The sequence below is a fragment of the Callithrix jacchus genome, chromosome 15, assembly GCF_049354715.1.
Source record: "Callithrix jacchus isolate 240 chromosome 15, calJac240_pri, whole genome shotgun sequence".
Classification (NCBI taxonomy): domain Eukaryota; kingdom Metazoa; phylum Chordata; class Mammalia; order Primates; family Cebidae; genus Callithrix; species Callithrix jacchus.
The window spans coordinates 92,815,354-92,840,140 of NC_133516.1; the positions used below are offsets into that span (position 1 = coordinate 92,815,354).

At 42.0% G+C, this 24,787-nt stretch overlaps 1 protein-coding gene and 1 pseudogene across 3 annotated transcripts; both read left to right on the forward strand.

Annotated features, from left to right (window-relative positions):
* The first annotated feature begins 768 nt into the window (after positions 1 to 768).
* Positions 769 to 2,351, forward strand: LOC100414345 (palmitoyltransferase ZDHHC7-like; annotated as a pseudogene).
* Positions 2,352 to 19,736: 17,385 nt separating this feature from the next.
* Positions 19,737 to 24,389, forward strand: TRMT10C (tRNA methyltransferase 10C, mitochondrial RNase P subunit). 3 transcript variants are annotated; one of them, XM_078352248.1, is made up of 2 exons: positions 19,737 to 19,875; positions 21,075 to 24,389. In XM_078352248.1, the coding sequence occupies exon 2, from the start codon at positions 22,910 to 22,912 to the stop codon at positions 24,182 to 24,184; it is 1,275 nt and encodes a 424-aa protein (XP_078208374.1). In that variant the 5' UTR covers positions 19,737 to 19,875; positions 21,075 to 22,909; the 3' UTR covers positions 24,185 to 24,389. The 3 variants fall into 3 exon arrangements, with proteins under 3 accessions (XP_078208374.1, XP_008980806.1, XP_078208375.1); XM_008982558.6 differs by having other exon boundaries at positions 19,769 to 19,875; positions 22,898 to 24,389; XM_078352249.1 differs by lacking the exon at positions 19,737 to 19,875 and adding an exon at positions 19,888 to 19,979 and having other exon boundaries at positions 22,898 to 24,389.
* Positions 24,390 to 24,787: the final 398 nt, after the last annotated feature.

Consider the following 24,787-nt stretch of genomic DNA (forward strand, 5'->3'; position numbering starts at 1 on the left):
ATCTCTTCCAAGTGAATTTTCCTTTCTTTCCTTCTAAAGCCTTTAAAATAAACTTTCACTCCTGCTCTGAAACTCATCTCTGTCTCTTCTTCTGCCTTGCGCTCCTCAGTTGAATTCTTCCTTCTGAGGAGACATGAAGTTTCTTCAGACCCATACAAACTCACTGCCAGTAACTCAGATACCTTCTGTTATATGCGAATTTTCGGTGCTGCAAAAGAAGTAGCACTCAAATATAAATTTAATTTTCTCAGCAAGGCAACTTTACTTTCTGCAGAAAGGGTCCTCCCATTAGCTATCTGCCATGAGAGAATCCTGAACAAAGGAGGCAGGGCCACTTATATCTAACGCATCCACCCTACTTCTGTGTCCTGATTCCATTGGCTGGAACTGGATTTCACAGTCTAGGCTGCACATGGTTGGCTAACAACTTAAAACTTTCCTAAGTGGTCATGCTGCCTGCTCTCCAGCCAGGGCTCTGGGCTCCAGCATCTGCTCGGCAGCAGCCTCCCCTCCGACCAGCCCATCAGGACCCAGGAGACCAAGCCGAGCCTGTGTCTCTGGCCAGGCCATGAGCACAGCCGCATGATGCATCCCTGCCTCGACCACTGCAGGTCGCCGCAGCAGGCGAGGAGGAGCCACAGAACCGGGCAATGCCACCCCAGCCTCGGATCTGATCACGTAGGGCAGTATGCACCTTAAGATCCTGAAGAAAAGGCACAAAATGTTCAAGTGATGTTTCTAAAGGACATGTGAGGGTGCATCAGGGAAATCATGCAGCCATCAGGACACAGACTCCAGGACATCGAGCATCGTTCTCTCCTGGCTGAAAATGACAACTATGACTCTTCATATTCCTCCTTCTCTGAGGCTGGTGTGGCTGACAGGGTCTGGTTCATCCTTGACAGCTGCAGCATGATCTGTGCTGTCATAATATGGCTTCTGGTCGCCTATGCAGACTTCGTGGTGACTTTTTCCATGCTGCTGCCTTCCAAAGATTTCTGGTACTCTGTGGTCAATAGGGTCATCTTTTTTTTTCAGATGACCAATTTGTATTTATTATAGGACCAGAGTATATAGAACTGAGTGGCCTTGGAGGCAGCTCAGGGCATTGAACTTAGCACTTGATTCTTTTTTTTTTTTAATTGTACTTTAGGTTCTGGTGTACATGTGCCAATTATTTGGAATTGTTGCATAGGTACATATGTGGCAATGTGGTTTGCTGCCTCCATCCTCCCATCACCTATATCTGGCATTTCTCAATGGGGTCATATTTAACTGATTGGCTATGCTCGCCCTGTTATCCCACCTGAGAACCATGCTCAGTGACCCTGGGCAGTACTCAAAGGAAACACTACAAAAGAATACATGGATAGCCTGCAGCTGAAGCCTGAAAGGTGATCTACAAGTGCTCCAAGTGCTGCTACATTAAACCAGAGTGTGCCCACCACTGCAGTATTTGCAAAAGATATATTCAGAAAATGGATTATCACTGCCTGTGGGAGAACAATTATGTAGGAAAAAAGAATCAAAGGTTTTTTGTGCTCTTCACTGTGTATGTAGCTCTGTCTTCAGTCCATGCTCTGATCCTCTGTGGATTCAGTTTATCTCCTGCGTCCAAGGGCAGTGGACTAAATGCAGTGACTTTTCACCTCCGATAACTGTAATTCTGTTGATCTTCCTGTGCCTTAAAAGTCTTCTGTTTTTCACTTTTATTACAGTTATGTTTGGCACTCAAATCCACTCCATAAGCAATGATGAGACGGAAATTGAGCAATTGAAAAGTGAGAAGCTCACATGAGGGCAGAGACTGTGATGGGAAGGGATGAAGTCTGTGCTTGGGGAATCCCCCCTCACTCCTCTGGATGAATCCCTTTGTCGGCTTCCACTTTAGGTGGCTGCCCACGAGACCCAGAAAAGGTGGCCCAGAGTTCTCAGTGTGAGGCCTGGCTTGTCAGGCTGGAACTTGCTCACAGACTTCCACTCATTTATTTGGGGTCTGAAGGGGATCAGCAGCTCATCTGTGACCAACAGGGCAACTGGAACCTACACAAACCAACTGCTTGCAGCAAGCAGTTTCATATATTTCTAGTCACAGATGGCAGATTCTCCACACTGGAAGAGGCGCTCAGTCCCCACCTGTACAACAATGACAGAAAGGTGTGTGGCCATGCAAAGAAGTCAAATGTCATGGCCCTCCTGTGGAGTTAGGATTTTTGTTAAGAATACCTCACATTTTCTAAGAAGTTGTCTGGGTTATTACATGCGTTGTTCAAATCCTGTGTACTGAGCTGCTGTTTCAAATCATGAAGGAAAACAGTCAATCCAGTGAACAGGTATTCTCCAAGCAGTCATTTCAGGGGGCTCCTGCTGATCCCCACTCAGCAGTGCATTCCCTGGACCACAGCAGGGCGTTTACATAGTAAGACATTTTGGTTTCTATTAGCTCTGATGTTTTGCACTGAATTTGCAAAAGATCTGTGCACTGAACAGTGAAGGTGACTTCTGGCACATTCTCCACTGCCCTGGAAGAGACATCCTTTGATCCTCTCAGCAATTGTATGTGTGCATGTGTCTGTGCATGTGTGCCTCAAAATTGGCAGTGTTGTTTAGGTAGTGTAACATGTCCTGGCTGTGTACACCAAAAGCTATCTTTTAGAAACCAATGTTTCAGGGAAGAGTGGCTGTGGGGTCCTCCCCGTGGTTACTATGAATGTATTGCTATTGAAAGACATCTCAATCCAAAGAACAGTCGTTCCTGTGCAGCCCTTCATTGCCGCCCTGCTTTAATTTCTTAAGGAAATCTTGAGTGCTTGAGGGCCTTGGAACTGATTTGTTGTTGTTGTTCCAGCCAAATTAGCAGTGTCTAAATAGCACCTGGGGCAGGGTAGAGCCTCAGTGACCTGATCCATTGGGCAGCTCAAAGCTGTTGGTGTGTGTGGCAGGGGAGGCATCCCAACTGGAGAGGCAGGGCTCAGCCCTTGGGCACCTATGGGAAAGTGAGGGGATTATGAGGCAGCCAGCCCCTGGCAAGGGTGATTGTGCCACCAGCAAGCAGCGCTCAGGCCAGGAATGGTCAGGATAGAGACCTCATGTTGGATTTTTTTTTTTTTTTTTTTTTTTTGTTAGCTGTTATGTTTTCTTCTCTACCCATGGCACAGGAGATAAAATAGGATCCTTGGTGTGGAACTTAAACTTATGCCAGAAAGCCAACAGCTCACCTCCGTGGGGACTTGCCTTAACTTTGCCTGGTTTGTACATTTTTAGCTGGATGCATCAAGAAGCAATCTGTGACAAAGTCCGAGGGTCTTCCTTTAAGCATGCGCTCCATGCTAAGAGAAGTTGGCGTCCCCCTCCTGGAAACTGTTTTGCCTTTCTGTTCATCTGTGAACTGTTTTTTGTTTTTAATTACTCTGTACCCCATCTGAATCAGGGCTTCTACTGCTGCTGATGCAAAACCACAAAGGGTCCTACCTGAGCCAACGTCCTAGCCAAGAGCAAACCTGCAGGGGGTTTGGAAGTGGACTCAGTCACCGCAGAAGCCTGTGCACCATTAGGGGAAGAAGTGCATCACAGCCAGAGGGACAAAGCATAGATTGTCTGTGATCCTGGAGACGCGAGTTTCCAGAGACTGTTTTGCATATTTATTTGCACATTGTTGTCTGGGTTGGACATGTGTATAGGCTTCAGTGTGAGGCTTTAAATATGTATATCCTGTTATCAATAAAAAAATTATCCAAGTGGCTGAATCCTGTGTAACTTGGCAAGTGTGTGCAAATCAAATATACTTGACTTTTCAATCTCTTCTTTTAATGTAACTTTTCTATGAAATAAAGTAATCTATTGACAGTTCTAAAAACAAACAAACAAACAAAAAACAACTTTCCTAAAGATGTAAAGGCAGAGGAGAACAAAGGAAAAGAGGAAGTAACTTGAGGGATGCTAAGAGAAGCGGTAACATTTCCAAATAAGGAAGGCAAATAAGCTATATCTAAGACTTGCCTGGGCTTGTCTAGGCATCTCAGAGCAAATATCATATACTTATTTCTTCATTATAACTAAGAGCTACTTTATTAGCAAAAGCTTTAAAATAAATTAACCTTTGGCCAGAAGATCCAAGATGGCCCTTTAGGAGCAGCTCAGGATTGCAGCTCCCAGTGAAAGCACAGAGGGTGAGTGGATGCTGCATTTCCAGATGGATCTTTATTGCCCACAGACCAGGAGATTCCCAGGCAGAGGAGCCCCAAAGGTCGCCAGTACGGCTGTTTTGGCCAGCACGGCTGTTTTGCCGGTGCCCACAGCAGTTCTCCATACAAAATACACTGGTCTGGTTGCCCTTTTAAGCTGGTGATTGGAGCTCCAGGAAGGCAGAGTCGCCCATTCATCTGATTAAACAGGGGACTGAAACAGGGAGCCAGGCCAGGAGATTCCCAGGCAAAAAAGCGCCACAAATTTCAGCGCCATTGTTTCAGCTGGTGCAGTGGGTCGCCGCATGGGAAATCACACAGATCCTAGTGCATTTTTAGCAGACGACTGGAACACCTGGGAGTCAATTGTTCAACTTTAAAAAAAAAGGCTCTGAGGCAGAGAGCCATGTGATCAGGCTCGGCAGATCCCACCCCAACAACAACAACAAAAAAAAACAGCAATTGGAAACACCCTGGGTTGAGAGTTTCACAGCAACCACAGCTGAACCCAGGACAGTTCAGCTCTGTGGGAGAGGGGTGTTCGCCATTACCGAGGCACTCCACCCCTATGGAGGCAGTCCACCATTGCAGAGTCAGCCTGCCATTGCTGAGGCAACCCACCATTACAGAGAGAGTCAGCCATTACTGAGGTGGGCCACCATCACTGAGGCAGTTCTAACCACACCCATATAAACAGGACTGCAGGGAAGTTCACACGGCAGCTGGGTGGACCCATAGCAGCTCAGCAAAGCCTCTGCAGGCAGACAGGGACTAGGCTGCCTCCCTGCTTGGCAGAGCAGCCCTGAAAAAAAAGGCAGCAGCACAATGGAAACTCATAAAGCCCTAACTCCCTGGAACAGAGCACCTGTGGAAAAAAGGGGGTTTATGAGTTCTGCTGCAGCAGACTTAAACGTACCTGCCTAGCAGCTCTGAACAAACAACGGAGCCCACAGTTCAGCACTTGAGCTCCTATAAAGGACAGACTGTCTCCTCAAGCAGCTCCCTGACCCCCATATATCCAAAGAGTCACCTCACAAAGGACTGATCAGACTGACATTTGGCAGGCATCATTCTGGGACAAAGATAGCAGAAGAAGAAACTGTTAGCAACCCTTATTGTTCTGCAGCTGCTGCAGGTGATCCCCAGGCAAGCAGAGCCTGGAGTGGACCTCAGCAGTCCTACAGGAGAGGGGCCAGACTGTTAGAAGGAAAACTAAGAAACAGAAATAACTTCATCATCAACAATCTGGACATCCACTCAGAGACCCAATCTGAAAATCAGCAATTACAAAGACGACAGGTGCATAAATCCACAAAGATGGGAAGAAACCAGTGCGAAAAGGAGGAAAACACCCAAAACCAGAACACCTCTCCGCCTACAAGGGATCACAACTCCTCAACAGCAAGGGAACAAGACTGAATGGAGAATGAGTGTGATGAAATGACAGAATCAGACTTCAGAAGGTGGGTAATGAGAAACTTCCGTGAGCTAAAAGAACATGTTCTAACTCAATGCAAAGAAACTAAGAACGTTGAAAAAAGATTTGATGAAATGCTAATGAGAATGGACAACTTAGAGAAAAATATAAGTGAATTGATGGAGCTGAAAAACAGAACACGAGAATTTCACGAAGCATGCACAAGTTTCAACAGCCGAATTGACCAAGCAGAAGAAAGGATATCAGAGGTCGAAGATCAACTCAAGGAAATAAAACAAGAAGTCAAGATTAGAGGAAAAACTGTAAAAAGGAATGAACAAAGTCTCCAAGAAATATCGAACTATGTGAAAAGACCTAATCTACGTTTGATAGGTGTACCTGAATGTGATGGAGAAAAACGAATCCAAGTTGGAAAATACTCTTCAGGATATTATCCAGGAAAACTTCCCCAACCTAGCAAGGCAGACCAATATTCAAGTCCAGGAAATACAGAAAACACCACAAATATATTCCTCAAGAAGAGCAACCCCAAGGCAGATAATCGTCAGATTCACCAGGGTTGAAATGAAGGAGAAAATGCTAAGGGCAGCCAGAGAGAAAGGTCAGGTTACCCACAAAGGAAAGCCCATCACACTCACAGCAGATCTCTCAGCAGAAACCCTACAAGCCAAAAGAGAGTAAGGGACAATATTCAACATCCTTAAAGAAAAGAACTTTCAACCCAGAATTACATATCCAGCCAAACTAAGCTTCATAAGTGAAGGAAAAATAAAATCCTTCATGAAGAAGCAAGTACTCAGAGATTTTGTCACCACCAGACCTGCTTTACAAAAGCTCCTGAAAGAGGCACTACACATAGAAAGGAACAACCAGTACCAGCCACTCCAGAAACATACCAAATGGTAAAGAGCATCAACAAAATGAAGAATCTGCATCAACTAACAGGCAAAACAACCAGCTACCATCAAAATGGCAGAATCAAATTTACACATAACAATATTAACCTTAAATATAGATGGACTAAATGCCCCAATCACAAGACACAGACTGGCAAATTGGATAAAAAGCCAAAACCCATCGGTGTGCTGTATCCAGGAAACCCATCTCACATGCAAGGATACACAAAGGTTCAAAATAAAGAGATGGAGGAAGATTTACCAAGCAAATGGAGAGCAAAAAAAAAAAAAAAGCAGGAGTTGCAATTCTCATCTCTGATAAAATAGACATTAAAGCAACAAAGATCAAAAGAGACAAAAAAGGACATTACATAATGGTAAAAGGATCGATACAACAAGAAGAGCTAATGATCCTAAATATATATGGACCCAATACATGAGCACCCAGATACATAAGGCAAGTTCTTAATGACTTACAAAGAGATTATACACTCACACAATAATAGCGGGAGACTTTAACACCCCATTGTCAATATTAGACAGATCAACCAGATAGAAAATTAACAAGGATATCCAAGACTTGAACTCAGACCTGGAACAAGCAAACCTGATAGATGTTTACAGAACTCTCCACCCCAAATCCACAGAATATACATTCTTCTCAGCACCACATCACACCTACTCTAAAATTGACTACATAATTGGAAGTAAACCACTCCTCAGCAAATGCAAAAGAACGGAAATTATAACAAATAGTCTCTCAGACCACAGTGCAATCAAGTTAGAACTCAGAATTCAGAAACTAACTCAGAACCACACAGCTTCATGGAAACTGAACAACTGACTCTTGAATGTTGACTGGATAAACAATAAAATGAAGGCAGAAATAAAGATGTTCTTTTAAACCAACGAGAACGAAGACACCACATACCAGAATCTCTGGGACACATTTAAAGCGGTCTCTAGAGGAAAATTTATAGCAATAAATGCCCACATGAGAAGCAAGGAGAGATCCCAAATTGACACCCTATTGTCAAAATTGAAAGAGCTACAGGAGCAAGATCAAAAAAACTCAAAACCTAGCAGAAGACAAGAAATAACTAAGATCAAAGCAGAACTGAAGGAGATAGAGACACAAAAAAACCCTTCAAAAAAATCAATAAATGCAGGAGCAGGTTTTTTGAAAAGATCAACAAAATAGACAAACCATTAGCCAGATTAATAAAAAGGAAAAGAGAGAATAACAAAATAGTTGCAATAAAAAACGATAAAGGGGATATCACCACAGATTCCACAGAAATTTAAACCGTCATCAGAGATTATTACAAACAACTCTATGCACATAAACTAGTAAACCTGGAAGAAATGGATAAATTCCTGGACACTTGCCTCCTCCCCAGCCTAAACTAGGAAGAAGTTGAAACCCTGAATAGACCAATAACAAGATCTGAAGTTGAGGCAGCAATTAAGAGCCTACCACACAAAAAAAACCCAGGTCCAGATGGGTTCACAGCCGAATTCTACCAGACACACAAAGAGAAACTGTTACCATTCCTCCTGAAACTATTCCAAATAATCCAAGAAGAAGGAATCCTTCCCAAATCATTTTATGAGACCAACATCATCCTGATACCAAAACCTGGCAGAGACTCAACAAGAAAAGAAAACTTCAGGCCAATATCCATGATGAACATAGATGCAAAAATCTTCACTAAAATACTGGCAAGCTGATTGCAACAGCACGTCAAAAACTTATCCACCATGATCAAGTAGGATTCATCCCAGGGATGCAAGGCTGGTTCAACATATGCAAGTCTATAAACGTAATTCACCACATAAACAGAACCAAAGACAAAAGCCACATGATTATCTCAACTGATGCAGAGAAGATCTTTGACAAAATTCAACAGCGCTTTATGCTAAAAACCCTCAATAAAATCGGTATTGACAGAACATATCTCAAAATAATAAAAGCTATTTATGACAAACCAACAGCCAATATCATACTGAATGGGCAAAAACAGGAAGCATTCCCTTTGAAATCTGGCACTAGACAAGGATGCCCTCTCTCACCACTCCTATTCAATGTAGTACTGGAAGTTCTAGCCAGAGCAATCAGGCAAGAAAAAGAAATGAAGAGTATTCAAATAGGAAAGGAGGAAGCCCAGTTGTCTCTATTTGCAGTCAACATAATTGTATATCTAGAAAACCCCATCATCTCAGCCCAAAATCTCCTGAAACTGGTAAGCAACTTCATTCAGCAAAGTCTCAGGATACAAAATCAATGTGCAAAAATCACAAGCATTCCTATACACCAATAACAAACTTAAAGAAAGCCAAATCAAGAATGAACTGCCATTCACAACTGCTACAAAGAGAATAAAATACCTAGGAATAAACTATCAAGGAATGTAAAGGACCTGTTCAAGGAGAACTACAAACCAAACATTCCATGCTCATGGTTAGAAAGAATAAATATCGTCAAAATGGCCATACTGCCCAAAGTCACTTACAGATTTAACGCTATCCCCATCAAGCTACCAATGACCTTCTGCACAGAACTGGAAAAAGCACCTTAAACTTCATATGGAACCAAAAGAGAGCCCGCATAGCCAAGTCAATTCTAAGCAAAAAGAACACAGCAGGAGACATCACACTACCGGACTTCAAACTATACTACAAGGCTACGGTAACCAAAACAGCATGGTACTGGTACCAAAACAGAGATATAGACCAATGGAACAGAACAGAGGCATCAGAGGCAACACGACATATCTACAACCATCCGATCTTTGACAAACCTTACCAAAAACAAGCAATGGGGAAAGGATTCCCTGTTTAATAAATGGTGTTGGGAAAACTGGCTAGCCGTGTGCAGAAAGCAGAAACTGGACCCCTTCCTGACACCTTACACTAAAATTAACTCCAGATGGATTAAAGACTTAAACATAGACCTAACACCATAAAAACCCTAGAAGAAAATCTAGGCAAAACCATTCAAGACATAGGAGTAGGCAAGGACTTCATGACCAAAACACCAAAAGCATTGGCAACAAAAGCCAAAGTAGACAAATGGGACCTAATCAAACTCCACAGCTTCTGCATGGCAAAGGAAACAGCCATTAGAGTGAATCGGCAACCAACAGAATAGGAAAAAATATTTGCAGTTTGCCCATCTGACAAAGGGCTGATATCCAGAATTTACAAAGAACTAAAACAGATTTACAAGAAAAAAACAAACAAGCCCATTCAAAAATGGGCAAAGGATATAAACAGACACTTTACTAAAAAAGACATACATGAGGCCAACAAACATGAAAAAATGCTCATCATCACTGGTCATTAGAGAAATGCAAATCAAAACCACATTGAGATACCCTCTCACGCCAGTTAGAATGGCGATCATTAAAAAATCTGGAGACAACAAATGCTGGAGAGGATGTGGAGAAATAGGAACACTTTTACACTATTGGTGGGAGTGTAAATTAGTGCAACCATTGTGGAAGACAGTGTGGTGATTCCTCCAGGATCTAGAAATAGAAATTCCATTTGACCTAGCAATCCCATTACTGGGTATATATCCAAAGGATTATAAATCGTTCTACTATAAGGACATATGCGCACGAATGTTCATTGCAGCACTGTTTACAATAGCAAAGACCTGGAATCAACCTAAATGCCCATCGATGACAGACTGGATGGGAAAAATGTGGCACATATACACCATGGAATATTATGCAGCCATCAAAAATGATGAGTTCATGTCCTTTGCAGGGACATTGATGAACCTGGAGACCATCATTCTCAGCAAACTGACACAAGAACACAAAATGAAATACCACATGTTTTCACTCATAGGCGGGTGTTGGACAATGAGAACACATGGACACAGGGAGGGGAGCACTACACACTGGGGTCTGTTGGGGAGAATAGGGGAGGGATGGCGGGGAGTGGGGAGTTGGGGAGAGATAGCATGGGGAGAAATGCCAGATATATGTGAAGGGGAGGAAGGCAGCAAATCACACTACCTTCAAACTCCACACATAGTGTGTACCTATGCAACTATCTTGCATGTACTTCACATGTACCCCAAACCCTAAAATGCAATTTAAAAAAAATTAACCTTTGAAGAAACTATTATTTATTCATAACGTACTAAGAGGAAAGCTTTGAAGAGGAACTTTTTATTTATTCTCATTTCCTATACCTTCCGTCAGTAACAGGACTATAGGGATGCACCGCCATGCCCAGATAATATTTTTTTAGTTTCCAGGGTGGTCTCAAACCTTTAGACTCAAGTGATCCTCTCGCTTCAGCTTCCCAGAGTGCTGGGATTATAGATGTGGGCCACCATGCCTGGCTAAGCACTTTTTAAATAAAATTCTTATCATTCTAACATTAGAGATCCTACCTATCTTAAAAACTTTATGATTTTACCATCAGAAATTCTATCTATAGGAACAATGGGGATGCAAATCTTGTGCTATGTAACTTTTGGTTAAGTGGAAGTGAGTCAAAGTGCAGCTTGATTAATGTTTAATTATTATGTATTTATTATTATTGTATTTATTGTCCATTATTCTTGCAAACCCTGTGACAACGACTTCATTAAGTGTGTGAGTGGGTGGGGAAAACACCTTCACAAAAGGAAATGTATGTTTTATTCTCCAGCAGATAGGAGAGGGCAGAGAGCTCATAATATGTCTGCTTTTTATTAATTGTCTTCAGCTCAAAATAATCCTTCCACCAGAGAGGCATATTCTGGGATGGTATATTTTCATCTCCTGTATACTCTATAGATCACTCCTGCAGCCACTGTGATGCTGATGATGGGGCCCAGGATACATCATCCAAAAATATGACCGTAGGAGACTAGAATACATCACCCTAAAATATCCCTCTTTGACATACTGATTATACGGAGCTGGTTATTCTGGGAAGCTGCAGACACGGAAGTAGCTATGAAAAGTTGCCCTTTTAGCTCAATAAAGGAAATCTCCATTGATAAGGATGTCTCGGCCAGGCGTGGTGGCTCACACCTGTAATCCAAGCACTTTGGAGGCCAAGGCAGCCGGATCACCTGCGGTTGGGAGTTTAAGATCAGCCTGACCAACATGGTGAAACCCCATCTTTAAAAAAGTATAAAAAAATAAAAAATAAAGAAGGATGTCTCTCTCTCTGCACCAAGAAGATACTGATTATGAAATCACTAGAGACTCTTTTTATATTTATTTTTATTTTTTTGACATGGAGTCTCGCTCTGTCATTCAGTCTAGAGTGTAGTGGCATGACCTCTGCCTCCTGGGTTCAAGCAATTATCCTGCCTCAGTCTCCCAAGCAGCTGGGACTACAAGTGTGCACCACCATGCCTGGCTAATTTTTTTTTTTTTTTTTTGTATTTTTAGTAGAGACAGAGTTTTGCCATGTTGGCCAGGCTGGTCTAAAACTCCTGAGCTCAGGTGATCCACCCACCTCAGCCTCCCAAAGTGCTGGGATTACAGGCAGAGTCACCACATCAGCCCTAAATCACCAGAGACTGTTAAACAATCAAGACAGAATCAGCTGAAACCTGTGTAACAAACCTGACCTCTGTTTAATTTTCCTGATCATTTCAACTTAACTGAACCTGTTTCCACATCCTTTTTTTTTTTTTTTTTCAGAAAATGATAATATTTAAGCCTGAAGTTGAAATTCTTTTTCTTCTAATTTTTAATTTTTAAGATTTACTCATCTCTCTGGGTTATCTCCCATGCATACAGGGTGTATACATGTTATTAAACTTGTTTTTCTCTTGTTCAATCTGTCTTTTGTTACAGAGAGTCTCAGCTAAGAATTCATGAAGGGAAGATAAAAAATCATATTTCCTCCCCTATGTCAATATATTTAACAACTTTACGCCATTCCCCTTCCGTAAACTGAATTATACCCAGACCTATTAGCACTTAGCAGCATTAGCAAAACAGGGAGAAAGATCACATAACAACACAGATCGGTACCACCATAAATTCATGATCCCTAAACTGAACTAGACCATCAACACTGCCTGACATCATGGCTGTCTCCCTTGTTAACCCATACTTCTTTCTTTACCATCTTAACCATTTTTTAAGTGTGCTATTCAGTAGTGTTAAATATATTCACATTGTTGTGCAACAGCTCTCCAGGACTTTTTCATCTTGCAAATCTAAAACTCATTAAACAACTCCACCATTCCCGGTAACTGTCACAGGCAGTGGCAGGGACAACTATCTGGGTCGGTGGCTCTGGAGTAATGGAATTTACCAAGATGGTTGTAGGTAAAGAAAAACAAATTTATTAAAGAAAGTAGGAAAATACATTACAAGAAAGCAACTGGCGGCCTGCACAGGAAGAGCCAACTGCAAAGAGACAAAGGTTAGCTGGAGACTTTATAGAACAGAACTTGGGCTGATTGATAATGCCAACACAAGGGGAGCATAACTTGCGTTGTCAGCTGAGATGTTCGATAAATTGAGGCGTTTGATGGTAAGCAGTAAGTTTGTGAGTTACTTACATTATCTAAGTAGGAGGGCCATATGACTTGGGCAATATGTCCTTGGCCATTAAAAAAAAAACCTATAATTCATCTGCTTCATTTTTTGTTTATATGTCATGAACCATGGAGAAAGGCATATTTATAGCTCAATTGTTTTATCTCTTTGCTTTCCCCTGATCCTGACAGTCTGACTCCTTTTTCCTAATTAGGACTCCACGGTAACAACCATGCTACTTTCTATTTCTATACATTTGTTGTATGTTATTCTTCATGACAATAACAAACCTTCACCCCATCTTTAGTCTTTGCAGAGGTAGTCTACCTCTTCACAGAGAATGCAAACTGGATCAAATTATAGCCATTATGTCTATAAATTGTCCTGCATACCCACCTGTTTCTTCCATTCTTCTTGCTACAAAGTGGTATTTCTGCCTCTTTTTTTTTTTTTTTTTTTTTTTTTTGAGACAGAGTTTCGCTCTTGTTACCCAGGCTGGAGTGGAATGGCGCGATCTCGGCTCACTGCAACCTCCGCCTCCTGGGTTCAGGCAATTCTCCTGCCTCAGCCTCCCGAGTAGCTGGGATTACAGGCACGAGCCACCATGCCCAGCTAATTTTTTTTTTTTTTTTAATTTTTAGTAGAGACAGGGTTTCACCATGTTGACCAGGATGGTCTCGATATCTTGATCTTGTGATCCACCCGCCTCGGCCTCCCAAAGTGCTGGGATTACAGGCTTGAGCCACCGCGCCCGGCCATTTCTGCCTCTTATATGAGACCAATCTCTCCATCTCTAACCTGGGAGTATACTCAGCTGCCTCCCAGTTCTGAAGGGGTTCTTAGCCTCGCTAACCCCGAAGAATGGGGAAAGGGGCCCTGGTGGCCAGGTGACTTTGACATTTGAATAATACTGTGGACCCAGAGAGTTTTGCCAAAACGCGATTTATTGGGGGACAGGGCGGTGGCGGGGGGAGGGGAGGTGGGAGGGAAGAGGAGAGAGAGAGGGGGGGAGAGAGAGAGAGATAGAGAGAGAGAGAGAGAGAGAGAGAGACAGCTCCCAAGTGGAGGGGACCCAGAGAAGTAATCCGTATAGGTAAGAGCAGTTGGGGTTTTAACCCTTGAGTTATTCCCGCCCCATTCATGTTCTCGTCGAGAGAAGTCCTTTCAAACTTCCTCCGGAGTGATTGATCTTTGACTCTGATACTGGATTGGTTACTTGGTCCACAGCTCTGAGACACAGAGCCCTCTCCTCCCACAGCTTTTGGTGTTTTTTTTGGGACAATGGGGCTTCACCTGACCTTCCCTACATAGCCGGCGGCGGGAAATCCGTATAAAGAACTTTACATTCCAAACCCCTCTTGTTCCCTGACGGAGGCGTGGATTTTGGATTGAGGTGTGGAGGAGGTGCTCAAAGGAAATCCCTGCTTTTGAAACCATGACCCTCGTGGACCTGGGAAGTTTTTCTTTAACACAGTCCCTCATAAACACCATCTCTGGTTCTCTGTTCATCTCAGGAAGTTTACGCATCTTATTATCCTTTCTCTTACCCCTTTGCTGATGATTCTGTCCGCGTTTAAAATGTCAGGCATCTCCCGACATAATAGTAATAATAACGAAGAAAATTTTCCTGGACTCCACATCCAGGGACTGAGCACATTATGTCTTTTCTTCCTTTTCGTTTTTGTTTTGTTTTGTTTTGAGAGGGAATCTCGCTCTGTCCCGCAGGCTGGAGTGCAGTGGTGTGATCTCACCTCACTGTAACCTCTGCCCGCCAGGTTCAAGCTATTCTCCTGTCTCAGCCTCCCGAGTAGCTGGACTTACACGCGTGTGCCACCACGCCCCGCTAATTTTTGTATTTTTAGTAGAGACAGGGTTTCACCATATTGGCCAGGCTAATCTCGAACTCCTGACCTAGTGATCTGCCCATCTCAGCCTCCCAAAATGCTGGGATTACAGGCATGAGCCACCCACACCTGCCACTATATCTTTTCTTTAGACAAATTTCATAGAAATGTTTAAACTTGCTGATTCCTTTTTTTTTTTTTTTCATAATCTCCTCATTCCTTATTCACTCTCACCTGGCTAAAGCCCCCAAACCCCACAATTAAGGTTCTAGTGGCCCTTGTATTGCTAAATCTCGTAGATACTTTTAAGTCTGCTTGCATGTTTTCTAGGCAAGATTTGACCCCGTTAGCCCATCCACTTCTCTTTGAAAACACCCTTTCCTCGGTTTCTGTGTCATATTCTGGTTGTTTTCCTCCCATGTCTTTAGCTGCTTATTTTCAGTCTCCTTTGTCCACTCCTCCTCTCTACCCAAGCCCTAGGTAATCTCTTCCACCCATGTGGTTTCACAGACTCTATGTCAATAACTCTCAAATCTCTATCTTTGGTCCATTCTTCTTTCTCCTAAACTCCACTCCCATAAAGCCAACTGCCAAATATCCTAAAGCAGACATCATTTCGCTATCTTGAAGAGAGCTCAAAAGCCATGTCTTAATGCTATGCTTACCATCTCTGCCCTCACTTCATGTACTCCTTTTCACTGTCCGCCCAGGTGCTCAAACCAGACTACTGACTTGTTCCTCTCCTTCTCTCCCAAAATAACCACCAAATTCTGTCATGTCCACCTCTTAAATATCTTTCAAATCTTCCCCCTTTTCTTTGCCTCTGCTGCCACCACTCTTGTCCAAGCCACTAACATCACTTACCTGACCTATTTAGTATTCATTCACCAGCAAATAATTATTGAGTTTTCAATCCTTGCCAAGCACTACCGTAGACATTGAATGTCTAGCAGAGACTCAGATACAAGAGTTCTCTACCTTGTAAGTAACACCTAAATCTTTGAATCCATGCTTTGTCTTCCAACTCTTGAAAGAGACACTGATATAGAGAAAACATTCTCCTTTATATAATAAACACTGCAGGCAAATATGTGGCAAATGACATTTGTACCAACGGAGAAAAGACAACCTGTGGTGGAATAAGCTCTGGGGAACTGGAGAGTGGGTGCCTTGAGTACAAAAGCATCTCTACTTAGGTCTAACCACTGTTTCCAAGAAGAAATACGAGCCAACAGAGAGCATTCAGACCTTCTACTTTTTAATTCTAGTTTTTATGTGACATTGTCTTATGGGATTTTACATATTTCCTTGCTTGTAAAATTTATTTATATATATATATATATATATATTTTTTTTTTTTTTTTTTTTTTGTAGAGACAGTGTTTCACCATGTTGGCCAGGCTGGTCTGGAACTCCTCAGCTCAAGCAGTTCACCTGCCTTGGCCTCCCAAAATGCTGAGATTATAGGCATGAGCCTCTAATCTTCTCATTCTAGATTAGTCTCTTATAAAAGGAAGAAATACCACTTCCTTTGTAACAAGGAAGATTATAGGCTCCTGGCCTAATATTTATTTCTTATAATACCTTACATCCCATATTACAAGCCATGTTTCTATGCCAAAACCTATATCTTGAAAATTGCTGTGCTTTTCTTGGAGGTAAGATGTCTGAACCCTGGCAATATTCTTAATCTAGAATAGGTCAGATCCCAGACATATTGAATAAATTATGTTCTGCTATATTTTTAGAAATACTTCTAGAGATTTTTCACATAAAGAAACTTAGCAAACTTAACAGCATAAAATTTCCTTTACTTGACAAAGATCATATATCAAAAACCTTCATAAAATATTTAAAAACTTCAGATATATCTCTTCAAAGAATAGGAACAATAAAAAGACAATCTCTACAACTGCTATTTGTTATAACTACTAGAAGATATTTATTCCTGATTTTTTCCTTCTATGTTTGGGAGAAAACTCATTATTTTGCTATCCCTACCTCAACTTCGTAACATAATAGTAATCAGTCTCTTAGACAAGATCTCTTTTTTAAAATCATTGGAAAAGACTATTCCTACCTTCTTCTTTTATTCTGGTAAAGTACATAATATAAACATTCCATTTTAGTCATTTCCAAGCATACAATTCAACGGCATCGAGTATATTCATGTTCTTGCACAACCATCACTACTATCCATTTCCAGAACTTTTTTATCATCCCATACTGAAAATCCATACCTACTAAACAATAACTGCCCATTTTCCCGTTTCCCCAGTCCCCGGAAAACACTATTCGACTTTCTGTCTTTACCATTTGACTATTCTAGGTACTTCATATTGGTGGACTTATACAATATTTGTCCTTTTGTGCCTGGCTTATTTCACTTAGTATATAATGCCTCAAAAGTTTATGCATGTTGTACCATGTATAAGAACTTGATTCCTTTTCATGGCTGAATAATATTCCATTATGTGTACATACAACTTTTTAAATCTATTCATCTGTTCATGGATATTTGGACTGTTTCCACCTTTTGGTTATTATTAATGCTGCAAGGACACTAGAGTACAAGTGTCTGTTTGTGTCTGTGCTTTCAATTCCTTTGAGTATATAACTAGGAGTAGAATAGGTGCATAATATGTTCATTCTGTGTCTGGTTTCTTGAGGAACTGTTAAACTGTTCTTCATAGCATCTGCTCCATTTTACATTCACATCATAAATAGACAAGGTTCCAATTTCTACATATCTTTGCCAAAATTTACTTTTTCTGGCTTTTTTTTTTTTTTCTCCTTAGAGACAGGAGAAACACAGACTTGCTTTGTCACCAAGGGTGGAGTGCAGTGGTGCAATCATAGCTCACTGCAGCCTCAAACTCCTTGGCTCAAGTGGTCCTCCTGCTTCAGCCTCCCAAGTATCTGGGATGACAGGCACACACCACCACACTTGATTATTTTTTTTTTAGTTTTTAGTAGAGCTGGGGTCTTGCTATATTGCCCAGGCTGGTCGTGAATTCCTGGACTCAGCGATCCTTCCACCTTAACCTCCTCAAACACTAGGATTACAGGCATGAGCCACCATGCCCAGCCTTATTGTGGTTTTTATTTGCATTTCCATAATAATGTTGAACATCTCTTTATGTGCTTATTGGCCATTTGTGTATCTCTGTTGGAGAAATGTCTACTCAAGTTCTTTGCTCACATTGAATTGAGTTGTTTACGTTTTTTTGTTGTTGAGTTCTAGTTCTTACATATCCTGTTAAGGGATATTAATCCCTTAACAGATACGTGAATTGCAACTATTTTCTCCCATCCTGTGGATTGCCGTTTTATTCTGTTGACAGTGTCCTTTTATGTACAAAAGTATTTCTTTTTTTTTGAGAAAGTCTTGCTCTGTCACTGGGATAGAGTACAGTGGCACAATCTCGGTTCACTGCAACCTCCACCTCCTGGATTCAAGCAATTCTGCCTCAGTCTCCCGAGTAACTGGGACTACCGTCATGCACCACCATGCCTGGCTAATTTTTGTATTTTCAGTAGAGATGGAGTTTCACCATGTTGGCCAGGATAGGCTCGATCTATTGACCTCCTGATCCACTCGCCTCGGCCTCCCAAAGTGCTGGAATTACAGGTATGAGCCACCGCACCCAGCCCAAAAGTATTTTTTTTATGAAGCCCAATTTGTATATTTTTTCTTATGTTGCTTATGATTTTGGTGTCATACCATGAAATCTACCAAATCCAATGTCATGAAGGTTTTCCTCTGTTTTATAGTTTTCACTATTATATTTAAGTATTTGATTCATTTTGAGTTTGTTTTTATATATGGTGTTAGGTAAGGGTCCAACTTCATTCTATGCATGTGTATATCCAGTTTTCCCAGCACCAACTGTTGAAAAGACCTTTCCCCAATAAATGGTCTTGTGCGGTATGTTTTTAAGATGACAGCTAAATCAAAATAATTGATAACACTGTGCTAGCTAAACAAAATATGTGCAGGCTGGATTTTGGCCCAAAGGCCACTAATTTACAAATGTGTTTTAACTTCATTTTACATTAAATGTTCCAAGTGAGCTAGGAGGAGAGAGAAACTTACCATGGCTTAGCGTGTTCCAAGCACAGTACCAGGTACTCGTGGTAAACAGGTCAAAAAGATTAAGAGTTTAAAGTCCTAGCGTCAAGGAGTTTGAAGCTGAGTAAAAAGAGTTGTGAAAAAAAACTTTATTTTAGTACTTTTTCAGCAAATGTTTTTAAATACAGGGCCCAAGCCAAGAACAGGTTGAGAAGAGAATTAGAAACAGTTTTTGCGTTGTTTTTCGTGAGCTTAACAACTCACTTTGTTGCCCAGCCTGGAGTGCAGTGGCGCGATCTCGGCTCACTGCAACCTCTGCCTCCAGGGTTCAAGCGATTCTCCTACCTCAGTCTTCCGGGTAGCTGGGACCACAGGCCGCGCTTCACACCCAGGTAATTTTTGTATTTTTAGTAGACACGGGGTTTCACTATGGTGGCGAGGCTGGTCTCGAACTCCTGACCTCAAGTGATCCGCCTCCCTCGGCCGCCCAAAGTGCTGGAATTACAGGCATGAGCCACGATAAATGGAGGAAATACACACACACATACGTACAAGTCTGACAACTGAGAGATAAATGGAGGAAACACACGCACACGCACACACGCACACACGCACGCACGCACGCAAGTCTATGACAACTAAAAGAGTACTCTGCAAGTATCCAATTGCCTACGGTCAGCTGTCTCCTCCAAGCCGCTTCTTTCAGCCGGGAAAGTGTTCCCCGCGTGCTGTTACGTCAAAAAGCAGCGCCGGAAAGAGAGGGCGGAACGTCCGCCGAGCACAGCGACCGCCTGAGTCTACTGTGTGGACTGTTGGGAGGGCTGCGTGCTATCTGTGGCGCGGATCCCTGGGCGTCATTTCGCGGCGAAGTCTTGCGTCCTCTGGTGTCCTTTTTCTTTGCGCCAGCGGGAACCACTATCTCTGCATTCCTGGTAAGCGCGTTTCTTCTTTCTCCTACTGTGTGTTGGGGGTGGGAGGATGCCGGAAACGTATCAAGGTGCACTTAGTGGAGCATGTGAGCTCGGAAGGCCCACAGGTAAGAGGAAGCCCAGTGATTTAATAAACTATAGCTAGGACAGTACCTGAAACAAAATCACTGGTTCCCGAAACGATATCCTTGATTACTTTTTAAAATTGGAGTTTTCCGCCGGGCGCGGTGGCTCAAGCCTGTAATCGCAGCACTTTGGGAGGCTAAGGCCGGCGGATCTTGAGGTCAAGAGTTTGAGACCAGCCTGGCCAATACGGTGAAACCTTGTCTCTACTAACAATACAAAAATTAGATGGGCGTGGTGGCTCGCGCCGGTGGTCGCAGCTACTCGGGAGGGTGAGGCAGGAGAATTGCTCAAACCCGGGAGGCGGAGGTTGCAGTGAGCCGAGATCGCGCCACTGCACTGCAGCCTAGCGACAGAGCGAGACTACGTCTAAAAAAATAAAAATAATATTGGGGTTTTCATTTCCGTGATATTCTAAGTCTTTACCAGTTACGAGAATAAAACGTTTAGAACTCTTGTTTTTGAAGTCAATGTTTATTAGATTGGGGCCTGGGGACCCCAGGTTAAATAGTTCCGGAATTCTAATTTAAATTGTTTTGTCTTTAAAGGGAGGCCGAACTCTCTCTCTCTATACACACACACACACACACACACACACACGTATATACGTATATATGTTTTTTAATGTGAGAAGCATCGATCTAGGGTATTAGAAAAACATTTGCATGATTACTGTCAAGCATCGGGTTCAATGTTAACATTATAGACAAAGCCCTTGTCCTCAAGATAGTCCTTACCATCTAGCGAGGCAGGTAACCAGGCAATTACAGTACAGTGTTAGAAGTACTGTCATAGGCACAAGAACGCTGTGAGAACTAACGGGGGAATACTTAAAGTGTAAGGCGAAGAAATAACTAGAGACGCTGCTGAAAAGGTAGGCAAAGCGATATGATGAAAATCTTTGTAAGCCACACTGATTAAGTTTGGACTTTAACCTGGCTGCAATATGTATGTTGGGAACAATACGAATGGAAAACAATATCCCTTGAAGAACAGTGGAGGAGGATCAGGTTGTAAAGCGAAGGTAGAGAGGTTATTTCTGTTTGTTGTACTTGAGGTTTTTTGTTTTTGTTTTTAAGACAGAATCTCATTCGTCGCCCAGGCTGCCGTGCAGTGGTGAAATCTCGGTTCACTACAACCTCTGCGCTGCGCCCCCGCCCCCCCACCCCCCGGGTTCAAGCAGTTCCTTTACTTCGGCCTCAGAATAGCTGGGATTATAGGTATGCACCACCATGCCTGGCTAGTTTTTGTATTTTTAGTAGAGATTGGGTTTCACCATGTTGGCCACGGTGGTCTCAAACTCCTAGCCTCAAGCGATCTTCCCGACTCGGCCTTCCAAAGTGCTGGGATTAAAGGAGTGAGCCACTGCAGCCTGCTTGCATTTGAGTGACTTTCTGATTAAAGGTTATTGAAGCCACAGAAGTAGGTCACACCTCACAAAGGAAATATATTGAAAAAAAGAATAGAATAGAATGTGGAGTCATATCCACCTTTAAGGGAGGGGTATCTGGACATCAGTGCATGGGTCAGAGCAGGAGACCTAGGAGCCTATGCAGGGTCATTAAATTAAGCAAGGGAAGAAGGAATTTCTCAGGTGTTTTATTTGCATTTCTTTTTTTTTTTTTTGAGACAGTTTCGCTCTTGTTACCCAGGCTGGAGTGCAATGGTGCGATCTGGGCTCACCGCAACCTCCGCCTCCTGGGTTCAGGCAATTCTGCCTCAGCCTCCTGACTAGCTGGGACTACAGGCGCGCGCCACCATGCCCAGCTAATTTTTGCACTTTTAGTAGAGACGGGGTTTCACGATGCTGACCAGGATGGTCTCGATCTCTTGACCTTGTGATCCACCCGCCTCAGCCTCCCAAAGTGCTGGGATTATAAGCTTGAGCCACCGCGCCCAGCCTGCATTTCTTAAAAATTTGAATTCCCTGGGTTTTTTTCCTTCAAATTTGAGACTAGTTTTACATCTTTAAGTATCTATAATATCTCATAGACATCCAGGCCTCTAGGATAAAATTGTGGAGCTTTATATACATTTGTCCCAATTTTGGACATTTTCTTTGGCAGTAACATTATTTGCTGCAAAATAAAGCCTGAACTGCGAAAGTTTGTTGCTATTTGCTGATCAGCAGATCTCGGTATATTTCCATAATGAGGGCACTGGTACAACACTTCCTAAGTGCTTTTGACCTGTTGCCATTCTCAGTAACTTTCCTGTCCTTTGTCTTTATTTGTTGCTTTTGTGAAGGCTCTTGTGTTTGGTTCTGTATCTGGGCTTAGTGTAGAATGGAAGAGACTGTAGCGTCATGATGTAAGCCGCATCAGTGGTACATAACTTTGTTGCCAAGTAACATTGATTCTCTAGGCCCCTAGATGAAAATCTAAAAAGCATCTTCAACTTACCCTTTTAACTAAAGCAACAGTGCAATTCATGTCTGAAATAAGAACTCAACTAATTTTTTGTTTTGTCACCCAGACTGGAGTGCAGTGGCACAATCGCAGCTCACTGTAACCTCCACCTTTCAGGTTCAAGCAGTTCTCCTGCCTCATACTCCCAAGTAGCTGGGTTTACAGCTGCCCGCCACCACAACCGGCTAATTTTTGTATTTTTGGTAGAGATGGGGTTTCTCACCATGTTGGCCAGGCTAGTCTCAAACTCCTGACCTCACATGATCTCACCGCTGCACCCAGCCAAGAACCTAAGTTTTAAACTTTTTGCTCAGTGAGTGATCACAAGCTCCAGGCCACAGGAGTCTAGAGAAAAAAAGTGATGGTACAAAGATTTTACTTTGTGTTTCAAAAATAGATTTCATTTTGGTATTTCAGATTTATACTTGTACAATTACTTGGGAAGTTTTAAAAATCTTTGTCTAATTTTTAATCGCATTTTTCTTCTCTTACAGGAGTTCTCTTACATGTCTGTTTTCCTCAAAATGAGTGTTAGTGTCAATTTCTTCAGACCCTTTGCCAGGTTTTTGGTGCCATTTACCCTTCATAGGAAGAGAAATAATTTATATTCAACAGTATTGCAGAGATACATGTCTTCCAAAATACCAGCTGTTACTTGTGCTAATAATGAGAGTACATCCCCTTCTGAAGAGCTAGAATTGGATAGGTGGAAAACTACCATGAAATCTAGTGTGCAAGAAGAATGTGTTTCAACAATCTCAAGCAGTAAGGATGAAGATCCTCTAGCTGCCACCAGAGAGTTCATTGAGATGTGGAGACTGCTTGGCAAAGAAGTACCAGAACACATCACTGAAGAAGAGCTCAAAACCATGATGGAATGTGTTTCTAAAACAGCGAAAAAAAAATATTTAAAATATTTATATGCTAAGGAAAACGCTAAAAAAGCTAGGAAAATAAAAAAGGAAATGAAAGCAGCAGCAAGGGAAGAAGCAAAAAATGCCAGCCTGCTAGAAACCACTGAGGAAGATAAACAGCAAAACTTTCTATTTTTACGACTTTGGGATAGGAATATGGACATTGCAATGGGCTGGAAGGGTGCCCAGGCCATGCAGTTTGGACAACCTTTGGTTTTTGACATGGCTTATGAAAATTATATGAAACCAAAAGAATTGCAGAATGCTGTTTCCCAACTTTTAGAAAGTGAAGGCTGTAACAGAAGAAATGTTGATCCTTTCCATATTTATTTCTGCAATCTAAAAATAGATAGTGTGTATCATAGGGAGTTAGTTAAACGGTATGGAGAAAAATGGGACAAATTGCTTTTAACAGCAACAGAAAAGTCTTATGTAGATTTATTTTCAAAGGACAGTATTATCTATTTAACTGCAGATTCTCCCAATGTTATGACTACTTTCAGGCATGACAAAGTTTATATAATTGGATCTTTTGTTGATAAGAATATGCAGTCAGGCACATCCCTAGCCAAGGCAAAACGGCTGAAGCTGGCAACTGAATGCCTTCCATTGGACAAATATTTGCAATGGGGTGTTGGTACCAAAAATCTCACCTTAGATCAAATGATGCGTATTTTGTTATGTCTGAAAAACACTGGTAATTGGGAAGAGGCTCTGAAGTTTGTTCCCAAGAGAAAACATACTGGTATTCTGGAGATTTCTCAGTATTCTCAAGAGTTGGCCAACAGACTGAAGAAGGCAAAGACTTTTCATTCATTTTCAAAAAAATCCCTAAATGTGTATGCACAGAACAAGTGGTTCAAATGAGAACATCTGATGGCTTAAAAAGTAAATGGGTTGGAAATATCATTCTTTTAATGTATTTCTTCCCAAGCAATTCATTTTCTCTTCTAAAGGTGGTCTTACACAACTAACTGCAGGGTTGTGTCTTTTCCCAGTTAAGTATCTGCATAACTTTGAGATTATACTTTGTTTACTATAAAAAAATAATAAAGTAAAAAGAGTTGTCCAAGATTGTTGAACAGAATAATCTTTCAATTATCCTAGTTAAACAGTTATACCATTGGTACATTTTTTTTTATGGAGGTTCCTAGAGGGTCGTGCCCTGGGGAGGACATGGAAGCTCTGCATCCCCTTCCCCCATACCTTGCCCTGTACATCTCTTCATCTGTATGTCTTGTAATGTCCTTTATAGTAAACTGGTAAAATGTGTTTCCTTCAATTCTATGAGCCACTCCAGCAAATTAATCAAGAGAAGTTGGTACCCCAACTTGAAGCCAGTCAGAAGTTCTGGAAGCCCAGATTTGCAACTTGTTCCTGGGTTGGGAGGAGGGAGCAGTTTTGGGGACTGAGCCCTCAACCTGCGGGCTCTGACACTAGGTAGATAGGATCTGAATTGAATTACAGAAC

What these genes read in the sequence shown, in the direction of transcription:
- TRMT10C (XM_078352248.1), top strand. Translation starts at nt 22,910, where the DNA reads ATGTCTGTTTTCCTCAAAATGAGTGTTAGTGTCAATTTCTTCAGACCC.